The 19,818-nt window shown below is 44.0% G+C and overlaps 1 protein-coding gene across 1 annotated transcript in view; it reads right to left on the reverse strand.

Annotated features, from left to right (window-relative positions):
- Window positions 1-15,306: 15,306 nt before the first annotated feature.
- The window catches only part of RSPO4 (R-spondin 4), a 73,422-nt gene continuing 68,910 nt past the window's right edge, over window positions 15,307-19,818 (reverse strand). The window contains exon 5 of the mRNA XM_060771871.2: window positions 15,307-18,523. Within this exon, the coding sequence (XP_060627854.2) occupies window positions 18,435-18,523 (89 nt within the window). The 3' untranslated portion in view covers window positions 15,307-18,434. The remainder of the gene's footprint in view (window positions 18,524-19,818) is intronic.

The following is a 19,818-nucleotide window of genomic DNA, read 5'->3' on the forward strand; positions in this document are numbered from 1 at the left end:
GCCATATAATCCAGTTCAATGTGGATTTTGTACAGCTGTGTGCAGTGCCTTTCATGATCCTTGATTCGTGTTTGGGCAATGCTGTTTTTGATAGTCTCTATGCAGACTTGTCCACAGTTGCATGGTACATGGTAGACTTCTGCAGAGACAAGAGGATCCCTCTTGTCCTTTGTTGAATGTAGCATTTGCTGGATTTTTTTTTTTACAACAACCCAGTGAATCCGGTCATGAAAGCCTTTGACGATACAATATACTAGCTTGGGGACCCAGCGGTGCCCGGGTTATTTGAGATAGGCATTGTTTCTCTGTGCTGCAGTTTTAGTCTAGACCCAATGTCATCTGTGTTCAGTGGGTGCAGGTGAACTACAACTCCCATATGCAAGTCCCATGGTCCATCCTCCTCCAAACTGCATCAGGATGTAGGGTGGGTCATGGGGGCTTTGTGTGCCAAGTTTGGTCTTGATCAGTCATTGATGTGAGTTGCAGTGCTCTCAGGAAGTGAATGAAGGTACTGTAAGTCCCATCATCCATGGTTGTTCATCCCACAAACCATACCAGGATGTAGAGTGGGTCATGGGAGGTCTGTATGCCAAGTTCGATCTTAATCAGTCATTGGTGTAGGTCAGAACGGTCTCAAGAAGTGAGTGAAGATAACTGCAGTTTCCATCATCCATGGTCCAAAGTCTTCCAAACCGCACCAAGATTTAGGGTGGGTTATGGGTGTGTGCTAAATTCGATCTTGCTCTGTCATTGGTGAGAGTCACAGTGGTCTCATGAAGTGTGTGATGCTACTGCAAGTCCCATCATCCATCATCCATGGTCAACCCTCCTTCACACCACAACAGGATGTAAAGTGCATCATAGTAGCTCTGTGTTCCAAGTTTGGTTTTGTTCAGTCATTGGATGAGAGTCGAGGTGGTCTCAGGAAGTGAGTGTAGGTAGTGCTAGTCCCATCATCCATGGTCAATCCTCCTTCAAACCACAACAGGATGTAAAGTGCATCATAGTAGCTCTGTGTTCCAAGTTTGGTCTTGATCAGTCACTGGATGAGAGTCGAGGTGGTCTCAGGAAGTGAGTGTAGGTAGTGCTAGTCCCATCATCCATGGTCAATCCTCCTTCAAACCACAACAGGATGTAAAGTGCGTCATAGTAGCTCTGTGTGCCAAGTTTGGTCTTGATCAGTCATTGGATGAGAGTCGAAGTGGTCTCAGGAAGTGAGTGTAGGTAGTGCTAGTCCCATCATCCATGGTCAATCCACTTTCAAACCACAACAGGATGTAAAGTGCATCATAGTAGCTCTGTGTTCCAAGTTTGGTCTTGATCAGTCATTGGATGAGAGTCGAAGTGGTCTCAGGAAGTGAGTGTAGGTAGTGCTAGTCCCATCATCCATGGTCAATCCTCCTTCAAACCACAACAGGATGTAAAGTGCATCATAGTAGCTCTGTGTGCCAAGTTTGGTCTTGATCAGTCATTGGATGAGAGTCGAGGTGGTCTCAGGAAGTGAGTGTAGGTAGTGCTAGTCCCATCATCCATGGTCAATCCTCCTTCAAACCACAACAGGATGTAAAGTGCATCATAGTAGCTCTGTGTGCCAAGTTTGGTCTTGATCAGTCATTGGATGAGAGTCGAAGTGGTCTCAGGAAGTGAGTGTAGGTAGTGCTAGTCCCATCATCCATGGTCAATCCTCCTTCAAACCGCAACACGATGTAGAGCGCGTTGTGGTGGCTCTATGTGCCAAGTTTGGTCTTGATCAGTCATTGGATGAGAGTCGAAGTGGTCTCAGGAAGTGAGTGTAGGTAGTGCTAGTCCCATCATCCACGGTCAATCCTCCTTCAAACCACAACAGGATGTAAAGTGCATCATAGTAGCTCTGTGTGCCAAGTTTGGTCTTGATCAGTCATTGGATGAGGGTCGAAGTGGTCTCAGGAAGTGAGTGTAGGTAGTGCTAGTCCCATCATCCATGGTCAATCCTCCTTCAAACCACAACAGGATGTAAAGTGCATCATAGTAGCTCTGTGTGCCAAGTTTGGTCTTGATCAGTCATTGGATGAGGGTCGAAGTGGTCTCAGGAAGTGAGTGAAGGTAGTGCTAGTCCCATCATCCATGGTCAACCCTCCTCCAAATGGTACCAGAGGGGTAAATGAAGTGTGCGAAGGATATCCCCCTTCCTGATATTGTTGGACTGCTACTCCCAGCATTTTTCATAATTCCCTCTGCTGATCCAGACTGCTGGGTGTTGCAACCGAACAATCGGAGAGCATACACCTCCAAAGGTAAATAACCAGAGCTTGGGAACCTTGCTTTCCTGGGCCGCAGTCCCCAGACTCCCCTTGTGTTCACAGCCAGTGACTTTCCCAACCTCTGCTCCGTGCCTCTGCCTTCTCACAAGGATTCAGATGTTGACTTCTGCCCCCTTTTCCTTACATGCCTCCAGTCGCCTCTGTTTCTGAAGTTTGCCTTTTCTTTGCATGCTCTTTTTAGACTCACAGCCCTTCACTCCAGGACGGAGCCTTGACCTCATCCTCGAAGGCAAAGCAAGGGAGGCTCCTCTGACTCAAGCGCTTTCGCCTTTCAAAGGAGGAGAGATCCCCCTTCCTTGCTCTGGTTCTGCGAAGTCTTCCTTGATTAGTACCAGCTGTGACCTCGCTGGGTTCATGCCTAGCAGCCGTTGGGATCCCAGAAAGCATTTCCTTCTCTCTCTCTCCATCTCTTCCATCTATTTATACCATGTCCCAGGGAACTGATTCGGGTCCTGTCTGCAATCATTCCTCACATCCAAGAGAATGCTCCCCAGAGTGAAGGAGACTACTATGGATTTTGGCAGGGCCCTCATTAAAGGACTAATTGGCCAGGCACCATCGCTGTATCGCAGGCACGGGCAAACTTTGGCCCTTCGGGTGTTTTGGACTTCAACATTAGAAAATGTTGACCATTTCCAGGTTGTTGTAGGTTTTTTCGGGCTATATGGCCATGTTCTAGAGGCATTCTCTCCTGACGTTTCGCCTGCATCTATGGCAAGCATCCTCAGAGGTAGTGAGGTCTGTTGAAACTGGGAAAAAGGGTTTATATATCTATGGAATGACCAGGGTGGGACAAAGGACTCTTGTCTGTTGGAGCTAGGTGTGAATGTTTCTACTGACCACCTTGATTAGCATTTGATAGCCTGGAAGTGCCTGGAGCAATCTTTTGTTGAGAGGTGATTAGATGTCCCTGATTGTTTTCCCTCTGCTGTTTTGCTGTTTTAATTTTAGAGTTTTTTAATACTGGTAGCCGGGAGCCCCCAGTGGCGCAGTGGGTTAAAGCACTGAGCTGCTGAACTTGTTGATCGAAAGGTCGCAGGTTTGATTCTGGGGAGCGGCGTGAGCTTCCGCTGTCAGCCCTAGATTCTGCCAACCTAGCAGTTTGAAAACATGCAAATGTGAGTACATCAATAGCTACCACTCCGGCGGGAAGGTAACGGCGCTCCATGCAGTCATGCCGGCCACATAACCTTGGAGGTGTCTACGGACAACTCTGGCTCTTCAGCTTAGAAATGGAGATGAGCACCACACCCCAGAGTCAGACATGACTGGACTTAATGTCAGGGCACTACCTTTACCTTTACCTAGCCAGATTTTGTTCATTTTCATGGTTTCCTCCTTTCTTTTGAAATAGTCCACATGCTTGTGGATTTCAATGGCTTCTCTGTGTAGTCTGACATGGTGGTTGTTGGAGTGGTCCAGCATTTCGGTGTTCTCAAATAAAATGCTGTGTCCAGGTTGGTTCATCAGGTGCTCTGCTATGGCTGACTTCTCTGGCTGATGTAGTCTGCAGTGCCTTTCATGTTCCTTGATTCGTGTCTGGGCGATGCTGCTGCATTTGGTGGTCCCTATGTAGACTTGTCCACAGCTGCATGGTATTCGCTAGGTTCCTGCAGAGTTGAGAGGATCCCTCTTTTCCTTTGCTGAACGTAGCATTTGTTGGATTTTCTTGGTGGATCTGTAGATAGTTTGTAGATAGAAAGCCTTCGACAAGACATTGACCATTTCTGTTCCCTTGGCAGCTACCTCTCCACCAAAGTCAACAGCGACACCGAAATACAACACCACCTGAGCTCTGCAAGTGCAGCATTTTTCTGCATGAAGCAGAGTTTGAGGATCGGGACATCCGTAGGGATACTAAGGTGCTTGTTTATAAAGCTATTATCCTCCCAACTTTGCTATATGACTGCAAAACGTGGACTGTCTACAGACGTCACATGCAACTCCTAGAACGATTCCATCAGCGCTGCCTCCAGAAAATCCTGCAAATCTCTTGGGAAGACAAACATCAGCATGCTGGGCGAAGCAAAGATCACCAGCTTTGAAGCGATGGTCCTCCGGCATCAACTCTGCTGGACCAGCCACGTTGTCCGGATGTCCGACCACCGTCTCCCAAAGCAGTTGTTCTATTCCGAACTCAAGAATGGAAAACAGAATGTTGGTGGGCAGGAAAAGAGATTTAAAGATAGGCTCAAAGCCAACCTTGAAAACTCTAGCATAGACACTGAGAACTGGGAAGCCCTGGCCCTTGAGCGCTCCAGCTGGAGGTCAGCTGTGACCATACAGACCACCAGAATATTGATCCTGGAAGACTATCTTACTCGGCCAACGAAGGAATTGTAACGAAGGAATTGTGGGTATTGAAGTCCAAAACACCTGGAGGGCTAAAGTTTGCCCATGCCTATTGTACAGCATGTGTCTTTAGAAATGAAAAAATAGCAAAATTCAGTAAATATCCAAATTTCAGCCCATTCTGATATTACCTGATTCTTATGAAGAAGGCCTATCTGTGGAAATGCATTCAGCCCTTACTTAGGCGATCCATTGTAAACCAAGGATGATGGACTTCCAGGTGTAGTGTCTTGTCGGTGGGTCCGTAGGTGGCTGTGGAGCCCTATTCTTGATCCACATGTTCTCCCGCAGTGAGGAAATCGGTTTCCAGATGGAAGGCAGACCCAGTCAGGGTTGGGTTGACATGCCTTCCTCTTGGCACATTTCTCCCTTTCACACTTTATTCGTGCCTCTTTGAATTCTGCAGCACTGCTGATCACAGCTGACCTCCAGTTTGAGCACTCAAGGGCGAGGGCTTCCCAGTTCTCTATGCCACAGTCTTTGAGGTTGGCTTCAAGCCCATCTTTAAATCTCTTTTCCTGTCCACAAACATTCCTTTTTCTGTGCCGTTGTGCCTGGGGGCTATAAAACCCTTAGTGAAAGAGGCATGGACGTGACATCTTTCCCCAGGGGATTGCTTCTTGCCCTCCTTTAGGAAACTGGAACTCCCAAGGACCAAAACACTGTAGATAACTCAAAATAAATTTTAGTGTTCACAAAGAGCTATCCCTTTAAGGCAATAAGCTGGAAGTTTCAAAGGGGTAAAGGAAAATATACATTACAGTCTCTGGTTGTCTTGGGTCCAAGGAGTTTTGCAGCTGAGAAGCTTTTCCAGGTCCCTCTTTCTCAATGGCTGTGAATATCGGAATAACCACAACCCCAATTCCAATGGCCTATATTTTGAAGGCACAAAGCCTTCCTCTAGTGCCAAAGAACTGGTTTGAAGGCGCTTGAGACTTCTCAGAGTTATTCAGGTTGGTCTGAACACAAAGCATAAGTCTCAAGGGTAAGAACCTCAGAATTGGTGCTGAGAAGTAACGTAATCAAGGGCTTCAGAGCCAAGTCTCTCTCTCACGTCCATCTGATAGAAAGTTTGATGGTGGAATGGAAAAGGAAACACTGTCCTGCTCTCTAGGAAGAGGTGGGATCAAACAATTGAGCAGGAGGAGCAATATAACTGGTGCAAACAACATTGATTGACAGCTGTAAAAACCAATCAATCCAACTATACATTTACAGGGTAAAAATACAAAATCAGGCATGATACAACAGTTCAAATCCTGCAACTTACAGTTCTACATATAGGTGGCGCCACTCGCGCCGTCACATTTTCCGTTCTTGAGATGGGAGTAGAGTAACTGCTTTGGGAGACTGTGATTGGGCATTTGGACAACGTATAACATTTTATATGTTTTATACTTCCACCTGGAAACTGTTGTCCTCATTGCAGGATAAGAATCAAGAATGGGGCTCCAGGGCCACCTACAGACCTACCGCCAAGACACTTCACTTGGACGACCATCATCCTCAAGCTACAAGAAATCACCTAAATAAGTAAGTAAGTAATAATATTTTTAAAATTTTATTATTATTTGTGTCAGGAGCAACTTGAGAAACTTCAAGTCGCTTCTGGTATGAGAGAATTGACTGTCTGCAAGGGGGACACCCAGATGTTTTACCAGCCTGTGGGAGGCTTCTCTCATGTCCCCGAATGAGAAGCTGGAGCTGATAGACAGGAGCTCACCTCGCTCCCCATATTTGAGGAACAGCTACACCTTTGAATTAATGCAGTTCGACACCACTTTTACCTCCATGGCTCAATGCAATAGAATCACTGGAGTTTTATTTTGACAAAGCCATTTTGTGCAGGTACAGCTGTACCAGGAGCTCCAATTTTGTTTGCTTTGCATTGAATGTTTGTTTGTAGTTCTAAGTTTCAGGGACTCTGCAGATAGGTGGCTTCTTTTCACTGCAATCATAGGGCAAGCTACCTGTCAATTATAGTTAGGTTCCCTGGTCCCGCCCCCTTTTTGGGGTTTTGGAGGGAATAGGAGCCTTTTTGGGTCAGTCCACACAGAGAAACTTTCCATGCAGGACATAATACCAAGAGCTCCTGTAGAAAGCTTCGTCTCCTACAGCTTGGCCGGGGTTATACAGCCCACAGCTTGGCCAAGGATCATACAGCCTTACAGCTCCTTTGCTGAGGGACTTCAGTCAACCATCACAGAAACCTGAACTCCTTTTCCCCTGGAAGTCTACAAAGCTCTGCTTGGTAAGGGTCTCTCGCAAAAGCCAGAAGCAGTTGGTACCGGGTGCAGGGGCTCCACGCCAACAGAGGCAAAGACAGACTGCCCAGATTAGAAGTTAAGGATTTCCCCATTAGTTACAGTTATGAAGATAGTGCCTGTTCCCTGTGGACAAGATTGAGAGAGAGCCAATAGACTGTTAAGAAAGCCTTAAAGTACCTGTTTGTTTTTATTAATAAAGAGCTTTGTTGAACCTTTAAACAATCTAAAGACTTTATTTTGGGGAGGTCCAAGGGCCTTTAATCTGAGGCAGCCCCGGCGTCCTGTTCGGCACACAGAATTTATGTCCTGTCTACAGTCTTATGCACAGGCGCAGCGTGCGACAGCACACATTTCATCCCAAGCATTCTGGTACCTTAGCAAACTTTAACTGCTAGGATTCCATAGCATTGAGCCATGGTAGTGAAAGTGGCGTCAAACAGCATTAAATCTACAATGTGGATGCACCCCTGGTCTTGAGAAAATACTGTAGGGCAAGGGGAAAATACAGTTCCATTTCCCGTGAACAGAAAAGCCTCTGGCTCCTTGCTCTTGGCCTGGCATGTTGTGTTGTGGTTGGCAATTGACTTTGGCTGGAATAAGGCCTCCTCTTCTCCCAAGGGGTGGACAAAAGCAAGTTGGCACTGATAACGCCGAGCATCGTTAATCATGCTTGGGGCTTACTTGACAGGCTGAGGGTCTTGACGGGGCTGGGATGGTAGTCAGTGATGTCACAGGGAAGTGGTTGGCTGAGAACTACAATTTACATGCAAAAATGGAGTGAAATGAGCACTCAGCTTATAGTCAAGAGCTTGGATAAATTCCACCGCTTTTTGTTGGGACTTATGGCAACCCTGCGAATGAGAACTCTCCAAGGGTGTGTCTATACTGTAGAAATAATGCAGCTTGAAATCATTTGAACTGCTATTCCTCAATGTTATGGAGTCCTGGGAATTGTAGTTTGGTGAGGCATCGTGACTCTTGACACAGAGGGCTAAAGATCTTGTAAAACAACAACTCCCACGAAACATAGCATTGAGCCGTGGCAGTTAAGGTGGTGTCAAACTACATTAATTCTACAGTATAGATCAGGCATGGGCAAACTTTGGTGCTCCAGGTGTTTTGGACTTCAACTCCCACTATTCTTAATAGCCGGTTATGGGAATTGAAATCCAGAATCATAGAATAAGAGTTGGAAGAGACCTCATGGGCCATCCAGTCCAACCCCATTCTGCCAAGAAGCAGGAATATTGCATTCAAATCACCCCTGACAGATGGCCATCCAGCCTCTGTTTAAAAGCTTCCAAGGAAGGAGCCTCCACCACACTCCAGGGCAGAGAGTTCCACTGCTGAACAGCTCTCACAGTCAGGAAGTTCTTCCTCGTGTTCAGATGGAATCTCCTTTCTTGTAGCTTGAAGCCATCATTCCATTGCGTCCTAGACTCCAGGGCAGCAGAAAACAAGCTTGCTCCCCTCCTCCCTATGACTTCCCCTCATATATGTATACATGGTTTTCATCATGTCTCCTCTCAGCCTTCTCTTCTGCAGGCTAAACATGCCCAGCTCTTTGAGCCACTCCTCATGGGGCTTGTTCTCCAGACCCTTGATCATTTTGGTCGCTCTCCTCTGGATACATTCCAGCTTGTCAACATCTCCCTTCAATTGTCGTGCCCAGAATTGGAAACAATATTCCAGGTGTGGTCTAACCAAGGCAGAATAGAGCATGGGGAGCATGACTTCCCTGGATCTAGACACTAGACTCCTATTGATGCAGGAGCATGCAAGAAATCAGTTAGTGTGTGTGTCAATAAGATGCATGAAGCTGATTGGTCAGGCTACACGCAGGGAGCAGGCTGAGCCTGGGACTTTTGGATACTGTTATATTTTTCAGGCTTGAGCTATGCAGATGTTTGCAAAGAAGCAGAGAGAAGCAGAGAGAGAGAGACAGAGTTTGTAGTGTGCTCTTGCTTCATTCGCTGCTGAAGGGGTTTATCCACATGGACAAAGAAAGACCATTTTAAATGTCTCATAAAAGAGCATCATGTGCATCAATGCAACTGATCACATTATTGTAAATATGTTGTTTTGATTTATGAAGAGTAAACTACTTGTTCTTTGGGTTGTTGTAGAGTTTTTCGGGCTATATGGCCATGGTCTAGAGGCATTCTCTCCTGATGTTTCGCCTGCATCTATGGCATGCATCCTCAGAGGTAGTGAGGTCTGTTGGAAGTAGGAGAAAGGGTTTATATATCTGTGGAATGACCAGGGTGGGACAAAGGACTCTTCTCTGCTGGAGCTAGGTATAAATGTTTCAACTGACCACCTTGATTAGCATATAATGGCCTGACAGTGCCTGGAGCGAACTTTTGTTGAGAGGTGATTAGATGTCCTTGTTTGTTTCCTCTCGTTGTGCTGTTGCAATTTTAGAGTTGTTCTGGATAGCTTATTTTCTTTCTCCAGTAAGGCAATGTGGGGGCTGGAGAACAAGCGCTATGAGGAGCGGCTTAAGGAGCTGGGCATGTTTAGCCTGAAGAAGAGAAGGCTGAGAGGGGATATGGTAGCCATGTATAAATATGTGAGAGGAAGCCACAGAGAGGAGGGAGCAAGCTTGTTTTCTGCTTCCCTGGAGACTAGGACAAGGAACAATGGCTTCAAACGACAAGAGAGAAGATTCCATCTGAACATGAGGAAGAACTTCCTGACTGTGAGAGCCGTTCAGCAGTGGAACTCTCTGCCCCGGAGTGTGGTGGAGGCTCCTTGTTTGGAAGCTTTTAAACAGAGGCAGGATGGCCATCTGTCAGGGCTGATTTGAATGCAATATTCCTGCTTCTTGGCAGGGGGTTGGACTGGATGGCCCATGAGGTCTCTTCCAACTTTTTGATTCTATGATTCTATGAAAACACCCAGAGGACCCAAGTTTGCACTGGGACCAGGGTTTGAGCTTGTGGAAGAGGTCTGTCTGCAGCATTTGCTCTCTTTGGGTCCAAGTGTTTGGACTTGCAAGAAAGAAAAATCCAGCAAAGGGCGTCAATGCAACCGTTTGTGCCTCAGATCATGTCTGTTTATATTTTCCCGTAGCCTTAACTGCAGGCCCTGGGGACTCTCTCGGAGCCAGGTCAGAGTGTGCGATCCTGTCTTCTCAAGGCATTTCATCTCCCGGCTTGCTGGTGGAAATCTTGCAGCGAGAGGAGGAGGATGGCCAAGTTCGTCCCAGCATTTGACCCGAGCTTTGGGGGTTTTATAACTTCCCGTCTTCTCAAGAGTCTCCAGGAAAAGAAATATAGTCTCAGGGGAGAGAGAACAACCAGCGGCGTTTTCAGTTTGGCCTGTTAAGAGTTCTGTTCTCCTGTCCAAAAGGCTCAATTTCTGATCCACTGGACACATAGCTGGGCTGTGATCTTTCTCTACTAGATGCTGTTCCTGATCTGGAAGATCCCATGAGTGCACCCATACTATGGAATTAATGCAGTTTGACACCACTTTGGATACCATTCCTCAATGCTATGTGGTCCTGGGAGTTGTAGTTTGATGAAGTGTCAACACTTCTTTGCAGAGAAGGCTAAAGACCTTGTAAAATGCCCCCTCCTATGCAGAGGTGGCCCTAGGTAATTTTCAATGGTAAACAAAAAATTTGTTTCTAAATTCGTTTCGTTTTTAGGGGGTCCATTGCGTTTCATTTTTTTTTAAAGAATTCCAAATTTTTTCTTTAAAAAACTTCAAAATTTACAAAATTTCGTAAATTTCGAATTGATTCGTTAATGGCGGACGCGATTGCGCAATATGCTAAAAAAACCTCCAAATGGGACAGGGGGAACTTCTGAAGCTTCCCTCTCCCTCTGTTGTTGACTGTTGGTGTGATAAAACAAACAACAACTATATTATATTATATTATATTATATTATATTATATTATATTATATTATATTATATATTATTATATTATATTATTGTATATTATATTATTATAATATATTATATTATATATATTATATTATATTATATTATATTATTATAATATATTGTATTATATATTATTATATTATATTACGAAAATAATTACGAAATAATTACGAAAATTGGAAAAATTGTTTCGATTCTTAATTACTCCTCACACTATTCCAAAATGGCTCAATATTGGATTGTAAGCTAATTTAAATACGAATTAATAACGAATTACGAAATTAACGAACGAAACCGCCCAAGCCTAATTGATACATATTTTCTGTTCGTCGTGGGAGTATTGTGTGCCATATTTGGTTCAATTCCATCATTATGGAGTTCAGAATGCTCTTTGATTGTAGGTGAACTATACATTCCAGTAACTACAACTCGCATATGTCAAGGTCTATTTTCCCCCAAGAGCGCCTCAAGAGCGCCCCTGGGGAAAATCAACTATACTGCAAATGCTTACTTTGCGTAATGGGTTGAGCCACTTCTGCTCCTATGATTCCATAGCATTGAGCCATGGCAGTCAGAGTGGCGTCAAACTGCATTAATTCTGCAGTGTGGATTCATCTGTGGGATTGACCAGGGTAGGAATAGCGTCTACCAGGATCCAGCGATATGTCTTTCCTGAGATTCAAAAGTCTGAGAGCTGGAAACTCCAGATGAGTCCCATGTTGTTCACAAAAAACATTGGAGCAGCATTAGTTCACAACAAAGTTTCAGACTTTACAAGGAGAGCTCCTCTTGAAAGGATTCAATATCCAGTATGATAGAATCATAGAGTTTAAAAGACTGCAAAGAAGGAGCCTCCACCATACTCCAGGGCAGAGAGTTCCACTGCTGAACAGGTCTCACAGTCAGGAAGTTCTTCCTAATGTTCAGATGGATTCTCCTCTCTTGTAGTTTGAAGCCATTGTTCTGAGTCCTAGTCTCCAGGGAAGCAGAAAACAAGCTTGCTCCCTCCTCCCTATGACTTCCCCTCACATATTTATCCATGGCCCTCATCATGTCTCCTCTCAGCCTAATCTTCTGCAGGTTGAACATGCCCAGCTCTTTAAGCCGCTCCTCATAGGGCTTGTTCTCCAGACCCTTGATCATTTTAGTCGCCCTCCTCTGGATGCATTCCAGCTTGTCAACATTTCCCTTCCATTGTGGTGCCCAAAATTGGACACAATATTCCAGGTGTGATCTAACCAAGGCAGAATAGAGGGAGAGCATGACTTCCCTGGATCTAGACACTAGACTCCTATTGACTCAGGCCAAAATCCCATTGGCTTTTTTTCCGCCGCATCACATTGTTGGTATATCCTAGAACTGCACTGGCTTTTCAAGCAACTACATCACTCGGTTGATCCATTTTCAAACTGCAAAATGCTATTTTTCTGGCAAAACATTTGCTTTTTCTGGAACCCTCAGGACAAGCCACAATTTAACTGCATTAAAATACCAATTATTCAATATTAGAAATAAATTGCGAGTTGTTTTATTCATTTGGGGCATTTTTGGAAGCAGTTGGTAAGCTCTTTATTGCTCCCTTAAGCTTATGCACCCGCAAACTTTGGAGAGAAGCAAACCCACAAATACTCAACAAATGCTAAACACATGAATGTGAAGAGCCAATTGTAATCATCATCATCATCATATATTCTAAAATTTTCTTCCTTCTTCAGAGGATATTCAGAGCAGTCCTTCAAAGGGTCTTGTGCATATTTCCAGCCCTTGTCAGAGATCTTGCAACAGAAGTTTTAGAATAAAAGAATCATAGAGTTGGAAGAGACCTCATGGGCCATCCAGTCCAACCCCCTGCCATTTGGGAGTTGTAGTTGCTGGGATTTATAGTTCGCCTACAATCAAAGAGCATTCTGAACTCCATCAATGATGGAACTGAACTAAACGTGGCACACAGGATTCCCATGACTAACAGAAAACACTAGAAGGGTTTGGTGGGCATTGACCTTGACTTTAGGAGTTGTAGTTCACCAACATCCAGAGAGCACTGTGGATTCAAACAATGATGGGTCTGGACCAAACTTGGTAGGAATACTCCATATGCCCAAATATGAACACAGATGGAGTGTGGGGGAAATAAACCTTGAGATTTGGGAGTTGTAGTTACTCGGATTTACAGTTCACCTACAATCAAGGAGCATTCTGAACCCCATGAACTGTTTACCCACAAACATAGAGAAATTACATATATTAGAAACCAACACTTTCTCGTTACTTTATTTTCTAGATCACCAGACTGGGCCACAGCAACATGTGGCAGGGGATGGCTAGTATTCGATTAAACAGTGTAATTGATTACAAGGAACACGGAATAACGGATGATGAGATTGGATTCTGATTCTATTGATGAGACATGAATGATTTGTTATATTGATGTTTAATTGTTGTTATGCAATTGTTTTTAAATCTTTCAATTGTTTTGTAATGTGTGCATTTAAATTGCTGTTGTTAACTGCTTTGAGTCACCTAAGGGCTGAGAAAAGCAGTATATAAATGAATTAAATAAATAAATAAATAATTCATATACTGCTGCAACAAAAGGGAAAGAAAAGCCTTCCTGCTTATTTGGGAAAGAACACAAGTTTCTGCATGTTTTGTTTTTTGAGTGGAAGACCACTACAACTGTGTTTTTGGAGACCGGATTCCTTAACCAGAATAGAGTTGCTTCGGCAAGAACAAGAGTTTTATGACTGCATAGAACCCCTGACATGATCAACATGCTTCATATAGGATATGGATTAGGGTTCCTAGATGTTGACCTAAGATATTTAGTGAGAGGAGGAATCTCAGAGAGAGAGAGCACTGCCTTGTAAAGTGTTTGCACAGGTTAGACATTCACAATTTGATTACATATGGCCTGCATCAATAGGAGCATAGTGTCTAGATCTAGGGAAGTCATGCCTTGGTTAGACCACACCTGGAATATTGTGTCCAATTCTGGGCACCACAATTGAAGAGAAATATTGACAAGCTGGAATGTGTCCAGAGGAAGGTGACTAAAATGATCAAAAGTCTGGAGAACAAGCCCTATGAGGAGCGGCTTAAGGAGCTGAGCATGTTTAGCCTGAAGAAGAGAAGGCTGAGAGGAGATATGATAGCCATGTATAAATATGTGAGAAGAAGCCACAGGGAGGAGGGAGCAAGCTTGTTTTCTGCTTCCATGGAGACTAGGACATGGAGCAATGGCTTCAAACTACAAGAAAGGAGATTCCATCTGAACATGAGGAAGAGAACTTCCTGACTGTGAGAGCTGTTCAGCAGTGGAACTCTCTGCCCTGGAGTGTGGTGGAGGCTCCTTCTTTGGAAGCTTTTAAACAGAGGCTGGATGGCCATCTGTCAGGGGTGATTTGAATGCAATATTCCTGCTTCTTGGCAGAATGGGGTTGGACTGGATGGCCAATGAGGTCTCTTCCAAGTCTAGGATTCTATGATTCTATGATATCTGATTTAAATATTTTCTTTAAAAATCTCTAGATCCTCCAGCATGACTGTATGGTCAAGTTCTGCCAAAAAAATGATCAACCCTTCTGTTGGAATCTCTAGGACATTCAATGCAATTCTACGATCAATTTCCATTAGAAACTGATTATAGAGTGGCACTGGGGAATCCAGACATTCCTAGAGAAATCAAAACCCTTTACGGTTCTGGTCCGAACGTATCTCCCTCTACGTCCCACCCTGGAGTCTGAGATCATCTGGGGGCGGGGGGGCTGCTCTTGACCCCACCACTGTCACAAGTGAGGCTGGTGGGGACGAGGAACAGGGCTTTCTCAGTGGTGGCCCCTCACCTGTGGAACTCACTCCCGGGGGAAATCAGAGCATCATCATCCCTCCTCTTCTTCAGGAGGAGTGTGAAGATGTGGTTATGGGACCAGGCCTTTGGGCAATCTGGCAATTAAATAAGACAATCAGGCGAGTAAGACCAACAGGATTGACGAAGTGAAATTGAAAATTAGAACTATGAGATAACAAACGCTGACCATGTAGGAGGAGGAATTGGGTTTGTATTGGTTTTATTGATTTTATTGATTTTATCGGTATAATGCATGAATTGTTGTTAACTGTGAATTGATGTAATTTTGTGTTTTGATTGTTCTGTGATGCAAGCATCAAATTGTGCCTTTGCTTTTGTAAGCCGCCCTGAGTCCCCTTCGGGGTGAGAAGGGCGGGGTAAAGAACCCCAAAATAAATAAATAATCTAAATTTTATTTTCAGTTTTTTTATTTTGGTAGGGGTCTTGTTGCCCCTAACCCCACTTAAGCGACTGAGGGGGGAAAGGAAAGGGCCCGAGGCTGTTAGGAATTGTGGGAGTTGAAGTCCAAAACACCCGGAGGGCCAAAGTTCACCCATGCCTGTTCCAACTCTATTCTGGAAATGTTGCAAAGGCCTGCTTTCATGCAAAGAATAAGAAATCTTCTGTTTTTAAATTGTCTTTATTGAGTAGCAAATGAACCAGACAGCAGCCCTGCTCTTTGATGCAATACAGACAATATATAAAACATCTTAACAGTGGATGTATTTATGTGCTTGCACTCAACAGAAAGCAAAAAATTGTGTCGCAGCAAGATAAGGAAGGAATTTTTTTTTTGGTCCGGTAGTGCCTCCATGTGGTTATTTGTAGATTTGAACGTGGAAAAAAAAAGAGATCTTTCCTTTGGATACTTTCTGATGGAGATGAGAACTACAGCAGCAAAGCTTGCCTTCTTGCATTTCCCTCTCCTTTTTTCCTCAGCCAAAGTCCTGATATACAGTTTGATATACAAGGCAACGTTTTATAACAAAAAAATATGCAAAATTCAAAAATAAAACACATACTTCTTATATCCATATAAAATGAAGGGCATTTTTTTAAATACATGGACACTCTAGAAATAAATTCTTTATATTTTAATATATATATAATTATATAATATATAACTTTTATTTGTTATTTATAGAAACAATAAAATGTCATTTCGCTTCATCCAGAATTACAAAAAAACCCCAACGTATCTGACATACAAAATTTGCTCAAGAAAAGGACCTACGGAGACTTAGAGTGCATGTAAACATCTGTAGATGTAGTGGTTGCTGAAAGCTAAAGACCAAAAGCATTTCAATTGGAATTGTGCAGGACAGACAGACTCACCATTGCCTATTCAAGCCTTCAGCAAATAGCTCTCTCTCTGGGTTGTTGTAGGTTTTTTCGGGCTATATGGCCATGGTCTAGAGGCATTCTCTCCTGACGTTCCTCCTGCATCTATGGCAAGCATCCTCAGAGGTAGTGAGGTCTGTTGGAACTAGGAAAATGGGTTTATATATCTGTGGAATGACCAGGGTGATACAAGGAAGGGGTCTGAGGCTGTTAGGAATTGTGGGAGTTGAAGTCCAAAACACCTGCAGGTAGCCAGAAACTCTAAAACTCTTTTTAAAAACCCTCTAAAATTACAACAGCACAACAACAGAGAGGAAACAAACAAGGACATCTAATCACCTCTCAACAAAAGTTTGCTCCAGGCACTGTCAGGCCATTATATGCTAATCAAGGTGGTCAGTTGAAACATTCACACCTAGCTCCAGCAGACAAGAGTCCTTTGTCTCACCCTGCAGTCATACTGGCCACATGACCTTGGAGGTGTCAATAATGCCAGCTCTTTGGCTTAGAAAGGAAGATGAGCACCACCCCCCAGAATCGGACACAACTAGACTTAATGTCAGGGGAAACCTTTACCTTAACTATCCTCTCTAAGAATCTTCTAGGTCCCTGAGGGTGATTCTATGGAAGCAACCAACAGAAGCATACCATAGAATTACCTGGAGGACCTATAAAGTTTCTGAAGATGTGGGTAGGTCAACCCAAAGTCCCTTGTGTAGAAGATTTAAACTACTTGTTGCACATTTATTTTACCTTTCTGTCCCTAGAGCCAATCTAATTCAACTTAGATGCAATCCAAGGCACCAATTCATTTTCAATTTAGGACAGTGCAGAAGAAAAGAACAAAAACAGTGGCAATGTAAGCTAACCAGAAGATTCTATTAACTATTTAAAAAACTCATCAAATCCACAATTTTACTTTGCTGTTCATTAGGAATGGTCTACAGTGCCATTTCAGCACATGGCAGGACCCCTTGACACCAGCCAGGTTTGGTTTCATCTCCAAGGTCCCTTTTAATTCCTGATTCTAAAACTGGGGTTTGAACAAAGGTTCACTATTGCTTTACTAAGCAAATGTAAGTGATCCATTGCTATGGCCAAGACAAGTGTTGGATAGAGATGCCTCCTCTTTATTCCCTATTTCTTTTCAATGGAGAGGATGGGCAAGACAGAGCTTTGTGCAGGAAGGAAGCAAAGAGGCAAAGCAGCAGATTTTCAGCATTAAGGTAGAGAAGGTTTGAGCAGAATGGAGTTTTGGAGCATTTGAAAGCTAAGAAGTTTGTAGGGTGCTGTAGGTCCAATATGGAGGCCATCTTTGTTCATGTCTGGGGTTGCCTTAACCTACGCTCAACATATATTGCAACATATGAAAATACTTCCAGCATCCTACTTCCAAAGAAAAGAGTCTGGACACAAGGTTTCACCTCTGACAACTGTGGAACATGTAGAACAATCCATCTTGGAGGCCCACTGGGAGATCTGGATGAACCTCATCAAAGCCAACTGAAGAACGCAGTTGTCAGAGATCAAGAGCCCAAGATGACCCCAGGAAATTGTTCTAGACCATCTGTTTGGCTTCTCCATCCTGCAAGAAGTCTCCTGCCTTTCTTGGTCCCACTGGAAAGTAGGCTGAGCTCAAGGACAGCTGTCTAGCCAACTGCTCCACTGTTCTTGATAGGTCAAGAATGTTGGGTTCAATCCAGACACCTTTCACTATGGAGTAATGAGTTCTCTTAGCTTGTTGGTTCCATGCCAAGGTAAAGGATGCAATGAACTAGGTGTATCAGTCTTTTTGGACAAGATAAGGAGTTATCCATCCATCTTTAAAAGAATCCATGTCAATGTTAACTGCTGTGCTACTTTGGAGAAAGATGTAACAATGCATTGGCGAATAATAGTCTTAGGCCTATGAGAGACTACATTTTCCAGTCCATCATGGAGTTTGGGCAGTCCTGGTAGCTTTGTGGAGGTCTTCTTCTCCCTGGGTCCCTGGTGGTGGAGGGATATTATTCCTTGTCTTCTGTTGCAAAACCATTTAGGGCACCACTCCATTTATTACACACAGAACCAGCACTGTATAGCCGTGATGTTTCTTCCAGTGGTGTTCTGTGTGTGCAAACTCATGAATATTTCAACAAACCAGAACTTGGAAATCTTGTGGCAGGGAAATGCTGGGGAGGCTAAAAGTCTGGATCTGTAAAGGTTCTCGCATTCAACAGGCCATAACATGACCCCTCTTCTCTCTTTCTGGAAAGCAGGGATAGAAGGCATTATCTGGATGGAAAGGAACCAGGAGAAAAACGTAATGACGGGAAAGAGATTTCATCGAGAGGCTGCAGAGAGAGGCCACATCTTGGTGGACTACCTGGTGGACTGCCTTGTGTGTCGCTCCCCAACCCTCCCCAGGACCTTCCACTTGCTTCGAAACAGATTAGGTGGCCAGGAGAACGTCCAGTTTCTTCCTTCTCCTTTGTTTCCTTTCCCTCTTCTCTTTCCTTTGGTTTCTCTTTCCTTTCTTCTCTGAAAGTCAAAAACAAGAAATTGTCAGGTATTTCTTCAATCTAAAGTAGTTTCTTAGTTCAAACCTCCAAGCAGTATTAAAGTACCATCTACAGCAGCACTTCTCAATCTGGGGGTCAGGACACCTGGGGGGGGGGTCGTGAGGGGGTGTCAGAGGGGTCTCCAAAGACCATTAGAAAACACAATATTTTCTGTTGGTCATGGGGGTTCTGTGTGGGAAGCTTGGTCCAATTCTATTGTTGGTGGGGTTCAGAATGCTCTTTGATTGTAGGTGAACTATTCATCCAACAACTAAAAATTCCAAATGTCAAGGTCTGTTTTCCCCAAACTCCACCAGTGTTCACATTTGGGCATATTGATTATCTGTGCCATGTTTGGTCCTGATCTATCATTGTTTGAGTTGAGCCCCCGGTGGTGCAGTGGGTTAAACCCCTGTGCTGGCAGGACTGAAGACCGACAGGTCGCAGGTTTGAATTCGGGGAGAGGCGGATGAACTCCCTCTACCAGCTCTAGCTCTTCATGTGGGGACATGAGAGAAGCCTCCCACAAGGATGATAAAACATCTAATCATCTGGGCGTCTCCTGGGCAATGTCCTTGCAGACGGCCAATTCTCTCACACCAGAAGCGACTTGCAGTTTCTCAGGTCACTCCGGACACGGAAAAAAAATGTTTGAGTCCCCAGTGCTCTCTGAATGTAGGTGAACCACAACTCCAAAACTCAAGGTCAACCCCTTCCAGTATTTTCTGTTGATCCTGGGAGCTCTGTGTGCCACGTTTGGTTCAATTCCATTATTGGTGAAGTTCAGAATGCTCTTTGATTGTAGGTTAACTACAAATCCCAGCAACTATAACTCCCAAATGACAAAGTCAATCCCCCGCTCCAACCTCACCAGTGTTCAAATTTGGGAGTATTGGATATCTATGCCAATTTGGTCCAGTGGATGAAAATACATCCTGCATATCAGATATTTACATTTCGATTCACAACAGTAGCAAAATTATTGTTATGAAGTAGCAACAAAAATAATGTTATGGTTGGGGGTCACCCCAACATGAGAAACTGTATTAAGGGGTCATGCCATTACGAAGGTTGAGAAGCATGGCACTACCATATATCATAACATCACCCAACACCAACTTATTCTGTTGGTGTTCTTATATACACTTGCACGATGCAATGTCCCATTCATGCATTCGTTATCTCATACACCTGATGCAAATCTAACTTCAGGGTCTCACTATCCTCATGTTTTATCACTAACCTCAATCAGTGGCTGATACCCAATGAGAGTCT

The sequence above is a fragment of the Anolis sagrei genome, chromosome 4, assembly GCF_037176765.1.
Source record: "Anolis sagrei isolate rAnoSag1 chromosome 4, rAnoSag1.mat, whole genome shotgun sequence".
NCBI classification, from domain to species: Eukaryota; Metazoa; Chordata; class Lepidosauria; order Squamata; family Dactyloidae; genus Anolis; species Anolis sagrei.